Below are 6,892 nucleotides of genomic sequence, written 5' to 3' on the forward strand. Positions count from 1 at the left end.
ACCTAAAGTCGATCCAAAATACCACGAAGTCGCATGATTGTTGCCAAATATTTTTTAAGTTATGTACCGTGTCTGATGCAAAAACAAATTATATAAATTTATTACTCCATTTACGCAAGGAAACCCAAAGTGCTTGAAAAAAATTAGTTATCAACCCTTCTTGAAAGTGTTGAAATTGTTTTTATTTACATTTTTATTTAAACCATGTTTTTATTATTCAAAAAGAATTAGGGATAGTGTTGAAACGCAATTTTAAATTGTTGAAAGGGTTTATTAAATAATGTATTAATTGCTCAACCCACAAACATAAATTGTTCGAAAACTTTCTTATTCCATCACTTTCCGCAAAGTTTCCATGTTTAACACTAAATTTTCCAACACTATCCGACGACTTTATGTATCTGAAGCCAAAAAGCAAAGAAATGTTGGAAATTGTTAAAAAAAAGTGAACTTTTTCTAATTGAATATTTCAAGCTATTTTTATGCCTAATATCGTTTCATGATATAATATGTATAGATTTGTTTGTGGATGCTTTATAGCTTGCATGATTTAAGATTAAATAAATATTGAAAAAAAAAATCTGAACGTGGCGGCTTCGCAAAAAGTTAAAATAAACTTTGATCTGTCAAAAATAATTACAAAGTAGTAAAAATATAATGGGGGGAAAACTCCAAAACCTTTTAATTTTTTTTTCAAGCAAAAAATAATTATCAAACCATTAAAATTCATGGTTCACTCCTACACAGCAGCATACATCAATTAGCAAAAACTATTGCGCCTGGAAGAAACTTTGCTTATGCAACCATTGGAACACAAATCGCCAGCAGGTTGCATATGTTTTGCAGCTGCTATTATTAAACATCATTATAATTTTAAAAAACGGAAAGCTTCACTTCTTTGCTACTTAGCTACTGCGACACTTTATAATTTTAAGTGCACAAAATTTAGGTTCGTGAGCATTACAAATATAAAATTGATTCTATTTTAGCAACAATCATTATTTAACATTTTTGAAAACCAAAAACAGTTCTGTAAATTTGGAAAATTTTCAAAGTTTCTAAATTGATATAAATTTAGGCTATTACTGTCCCACCACATCATTAAACATTCACAAATCATATCACTGGGTAAAAAGAGAGTGAATTTTAAAATAATCTGAAGTACATTGTTCTCAACTGAAAGAATCCTATGATTTGATATTTACAAAATAGTTTCAAAACTCAAACTGAATGTTCAACGATTGAAGGAGACGCAATAATAAAAATGACAGAAAACATCAGTTTCATATTTCAAAGTTTTAAGCATTCGATGGAGCAAAACAGCGAAACTTCCCACAATGCAAATAATGAATCTGTTTGCGCGAAGGATCAGAGATAAAAATGCGCTTCGGAGTTTCATTGTGGCCTATAAATGGTCGTTTTTCCATTTGCTTATTTGCACCACAACAAATACATCTCGTACTTTTTTTATTTCGAGCCCTGGGGAAGTGACAGGACAAAAAAGTGCACTCGACAGCAGAGCGGGCGGGCGGGTGGGCGAGAGAAATCGCGTCCTGTGAAATGAAATAATATTCCATTGTGCGGCTGCCAAGCAGGCAGAGAGTGTCGAGATAACACGTTGTTAGACAACATAATGGTCTCGCGTACTTTTTCACGGGAAAACACTCACAAAAACGGCGCGAACATGCAGTTGGAATAAATGAAAGGCGCACTAACTAGCCACGCGCCGGCAGATTATTTTATTTTCCAACTATATTTACTCCATTGCCGCAGCTACAGCCATTCAAATTGCTGAGCAAAGGTGAGATTGGACCTGTCTGTCACACTCAAATCGCGCCCCCACCGCATCACTCGTCTCTTTTCCTTCCCAGGCCGGAATACACAATCTGATCCTCTCGAAATTGTCAATTTTACACTTTGAAAGCTTTTCACCGCTCGCTCCGTCGCGATTTGCCTAAAGTGTGTGAGTGTAAAGGAATTCAACACGCGTCAAGCTCAGACCGTCACGTCAATCACACAATTCACTCTTACCAATGTGTTGCTCAAGTTTACTTAAGGCTCGGGGAAAATGCACATTTTATTTGGTTTTGTAAAATATCAAGATACTTTTTTAAACAGTTCAACTTTTCTTATTTGAATATTACATTACAATATGTATTTGTCAACAGCCGTAGTCAAAATAAAAATTAACTATGATTCTTATTTTTTTAAATGATTTTTTGATGAATTTGATTTCCTTGATTTTTCAAAGCAATTTATATACATGAATTTTGAAATAAAATAAATTCATTATTAGATCACAGTGAATGATTTTGCGATTTTTGTTAGCAAAAATCAAACCTTTTTTTAAGTTTTACGTTCCAATGCCTACAAAAGTTAATGAGAGACGCATTGCAATTTTTTCCATATTAAATTTTACCCTCTCACTTCATGGTAATCACAGTTTAATAATACAATAAATTATCAATAAAAATAGCTACCTTAAATGTTAAATTTATGATTTAGTTTTTTCTTTCAATAATAGAATAACAATAAAATCATTAAGCTCGATTGAAGCAACACTATCAGTAAAAAAATCACGGTCTGTAGGAAATTATCTCATCCGACAGGGAAAACTTAACACTTCCCTGCCGAGTCTGTCCCGAAATTTCGTTTGCCGAAAGCTCGTCTTGCATTTCGCGGATCTCCTGGTCCCTCTTTCCATACGCACACTCGCCCAGCACCCTGTTGAAATGCCAACAGAAGGCGAGGAACAGCACCAAAACTGGTGCCATGATCAACGAGCCGGCCCAGCAAGCGGCCTTCGAGTGGTCCCAAAACTTAACCCACGCGAGCAGGGCCACTTCGAACAAAAAGAGGAACAGTCCTAACACGTTGGACAGGGCGACGCTCAGGTTGACGAATTTTCGCAGCCGGTTGTGAGGTGAAAAGTCGGGCACCGGACACACCTTTGCCGCCCCCGGCAGAGGCGGTTCGTACTCCTGTGCAACCGCCTCCATGCTCGGCAGCAGACACGTGCTGATCACTAACGAGAAGATGTGCACGGCTATCAATGTCACTGTGTTCACCGCGAATAGGGTGAAAAGCCACACTGGAACGGTGGTGTCCATGTCCAATTGCAGTTCCTGCATCGTGGACTAAAATCAAATCATAGAATTTCACATTTAACTTTGATTATTTTTTTATTTTATGAAACGGATAATGTAGAAGAACATAAAGCAAATCGAGAAATGGCATTGATATTATTTTCCTTCTGCCTATAATTATTTTCTATTCAGTAATTAGAACATACTTAAAATTTTAAAAACTATAACATCATTTTTAAATGTCAGCCGATAATTTTTCAAATGTGTTAATTATCTCATTAATTTTAAGTCAACAGACTTCTCACTAAATATTTAATTCATACATATATAATTAGATGAAAAAAAATTAAATTTATTTGTCACAAATGATATGGATTGATATACATGGAATCACTGCCCATATCTGCCCGCAACTTGGGAATTTTACTTATTTGCCAAATAGTACGAAAATCGTTCAACTTAAGGGAAAATTGATAATATAGCGTTGGTAAAATCACACTATTTATTTTATCAATCATTGCAACACATATTTTGTCATAACCTTCCACGGACTTTGTAAAATGCAAAAATTGGCGTGCTTTTTAACAATTAAATTTTATTAGTAATACTTACTTAGTTTAATTATTTTTATTATAAAGTAAATTATATAATTTTTTTGCTTTAAATACTTAAAATTATATATTTTTATGATTTATTATATTTTAAGAATAATTCTTTTTGTTATATGAAAATTACTGCATGACATTGGAATTCTGCAGAGTCAAAATTTTACAATTTTAATTATTTAAATTTTAAATTATTATAATAATAAATTAAAGGCATACGCATTTTAAAAAATATACTTCATATGCTTGAATTTTCAGTTGCTTTTCTTATTGAGTATTGATGTGATTTTAATTATACTTTACTGACTTCATTATTACATTTTGTTATAAATTATTAGCATTATGCGCCAGATTCATTTAACCTTACAGAGGTTGATCCAGTGTTAAGGAATATTTACTAAGCAAACAATTATTGAAACTTAACTAAATTACAGTAAGTAAGCCTTGATATGCCTAGATGAAAGGCGGTGTCTCTAATTATTGCTAGATGGAGGAAAATTAATTTTCAATAAAATGAAAAAGCATATGTTAAAAGCTATTTTAAAAGCTAGGGAATCATACCATATAATTTATACTGTGACAATTACGAAATACTGACTCACCATTGAAAAAGCGGCCAGTATGTATGATGCCCCTTTCGCCTCACGAAGTTTTGCCTTTCGTAGGTGCAACGTTCGCCATTCCAATGCTTCCTTCGACTGCAAGAGTGACGTCAAGTTGTTTCTTCAACAGAGAATTATAACATTTTAGCCTTCTTACGCAAAAATAGTTTTATTGAAGTTTTATCTTCAATCATAAAAAAGCACTGCTTTGAATAGTTACTATAATTAAGATTCAATAATTTAACTCCTTGATTTTTAATCAGTTGTTTCCTACATTATTTTGCAACTTTAACTAATGCTCGTTTTTTGAGACAGAGCGCACAAATGACCGGTTATTTTTTTTTTATTAATATTACATAATACCTGATATTCGTAAACTATTGTCAAACTTTAAAAAGAAATGAATTTTTCTCGTTGTATTATCAAATAATTATTTATTATCACCTCTAAGTGAAGTAAACTGCTGGCCAATAAATAATAAAAGATCAAAAAGTACAATTTTTTTTAATCTCTTACTTTGGCGCTTGTATGACGTGACAACACGTGTGGCGTGTTTTGCGAACGTCCATCATTTTTTCAAACCACTCTTGGTGGAAACTACTTATCGGAGGGCTTTTCAATAAATCGCCATTGCCCGCTTGTTGCGTCGATTATCCGATATATCCAGAGGGTGAAAAAAGCGATTTGATAAAATGCCGTGGCCACTTGAAGGCGCTCGTTGCTTTGCACTCACTCGCCGCACTACAGCTTTATCTACACTGAACGTGCGGTTTGTTTAAAGTCAGAGGCAAACAGGCAATCTACTCCTCCGGCCGCAGGAGACACGTCACAACTCAAGTAACAAGGTTACGCCTCAATTAAGTTAGGTCAACAAACAATAAACTGCTTAAACAAACTACTTACTTAACTCGACTCTGCTCTCGCGGTAACAACAGTCAACAACTTTATAGCAAAACGCGCAAGACCTTCATTTCTATCTTGCATTCTCTTGTTAAAATATTCTGTAAAGAATTAAAGTTTTTTTATTACAATAATTTGGGCTATTTTTATTAGTAAAGTGCCTTCATATCTTATCTATTTTGTTTGTCTTTAGGAAAAAACAAAGTTCAATAACTTATAAAAGTTATAAAATAAAATAAGCTTTTCTCTCTCTGAGTTATATCAACAATTTCTTTAATTTTAAATAATTCATATGTAATTGATCAAAAGTGATCGGATAATTTAATCTCGTGTATCACTTATGTATCAGAGTGCATCTTATTTTGATGTTGCATGCTTTTTGGACCCTCGCGTTTCCGATTTCCCCTCGGGCTGATATCAGATGGTGCCGCGCAGCTTCATGAACGCCGTAATTTGAGAATTTATTTTGTAATAACATGTCAGACAAATGTTATTTTTATGAGCGCCACAAAAGTGTCAGGTTGCATACAGTGGCAGACGTCGCCTCATTTGTTGATTGCGCTCACACCCAGGTCTTTTTTCATATTGCATAAAAATATTCATGCTCGGCGGAGATGATGCACATTGCGCGCGGCGTGTTTGTGCGGCGGAAAGAAATGTCATCCGCGAGCCGTTCGGTAAACGTTGATCACGCTGATCAGAAATGTGAAATATTTCGTGGTGGAACGAAAGTGAAAATTTAAAGTTAAATACTTACATAATTATGTGTATACTAACTTCATTTAAGAGTGAAGTGAAATAGAACAACTCTTTCATATTCCACATTTCGTTTTCTTTTTTTTTTATATATTAATTTTTTTTATCAATTATTTATTTAAAAAAAAAAACAGTGGAAATATTTGACATTATATTGATTTTTTAATCGATCCTTTCCATAAATTGTACAAAAACTTCAACTAATATAGTCTGATTATTAAAAATTTATAAGAACCATTACCATAAATGAGATGGAATATTGATCAAAGTGATTTTTTAAGATAAATTACATTTACTTTGATTTTGGAGCTTGGGCAACTTTTTAAGGTGTTTGAAAACAAAAAATTGAGATCCATTAATGAAAGACTAAAGCTGCATCACAAAAGAGGTAGCTAACGATTGAAAAACAAAAAGTATCCAAAAGTATATAAATTGAAACAAATTTTTGTTGTTACACATTTTTGAACGCTTTCAAGCAAGAAAGCTAAAAAAGTCATTGTTTTCAAGATAACAAATAATAAACCAGTACTTTGCAAAGTTAAGAAAACTTTCTAAAACTCGGAGGCGTGTAAGAATGATAACTGGAAGTTGCGTCATGTTTTGAATTCTTCATAAGCAATAGCATCCAAGAAACTTTTCTTATTGCAATGCCCAGCAGTCACAGAACTTGTTTTATTCACTGGCTCTCTTCAGATTGGTCGAATTCCCAACTTTTCTTCTGTCACAAGATTGAATTCAGTTGTGTGACAGCAGGCCATTCTCACTCGATTGGTCCGACGAGATGGAAATGCATTTTTGTATTCATACATTCCGAGGGTAGAGTGCACGTAGAAAAGGACTTGATGATTTGAAGAACCGCTGGGCAGAAGCTGAAGTGCATTGAAAAGAAGGGCGCGTCTTCTTGGTGTGCCGGAAAATTGCGCCGAATGTTTTCAAAGTGAAT

The 6,892-nt window shown here is 33.7% G+C and overlaps 1 protein-coding gene across 1 annotated transcript; it reads right to left on the minus strand.

The window, feature by feature from the left end:
- Nucleotides 1-1,534: 1,534 nt before the first annotated feature.
- LOC132200158 (calcium release-activated calcium channel protein 1-like) lies at nt 1,535-5,039 on the minus strand. The gene is made up of 3 exons (XM_059625404.1): nt 4,810-5,039; nt 4,294-4,414; nt 1,535-3,137 (listed from the first exon to the last, which is right to left on the minus strand). The coding sequence occupies exons 1-3, from the start codon at nt 4,863-4,865 to the stop codon at nt 2,577-2,579; spliced, it is 738 nt and encodes a 245-aa protein (XP_059481387.1). The 5' UTR covers nt 4,866-5,039; the 3' UTR covers nt 1,535-2,576.
- Nucleotides 5,040-6,892: the final 1,853 nt, after the last annotated feature.

This window comes from Neocloeon triangulifer, unplaced genomic scaffold, assembly GCF_031216515.1.
Source record: "Neocloeon triangulifer isolate White Clay Creek 2 clone unplaced genomic scaffold, ASM3121651v1 ptg000014l, whole genome shotgun sequence".
Lineage (NCBI taxonomy): Eukaryota > Metazoa > Arthropoda > Insecta > Ephemeroptera > Baetidae > Neocloeon > Neocloeon triangulifer.

Bases quoted from the DNA above. Each gene is read 5' to 3' on its own strand.
- LOC132200158 (XM_059625404.1), bottom strand. From the start codon at position 4,865: ATGATGGACGTTCGCAAAACACGCCACACGTGTTGTCACGTCATACAA. The intron at 4,415-4,809 runs GTAAGAGATTAA...TCTCTGTTGAAG, and splicing joins CACGTCATACAAGCGCCAAA to AAACAACTTGACGTCACTCT. The intron at 3,138-4,293 runs GTGAGTCAGTAT...ATTTGATTTTAG, and splicing joins TACTGGCCGCTTTTTCAATG to TCCACGATGCAGGAACTGCA.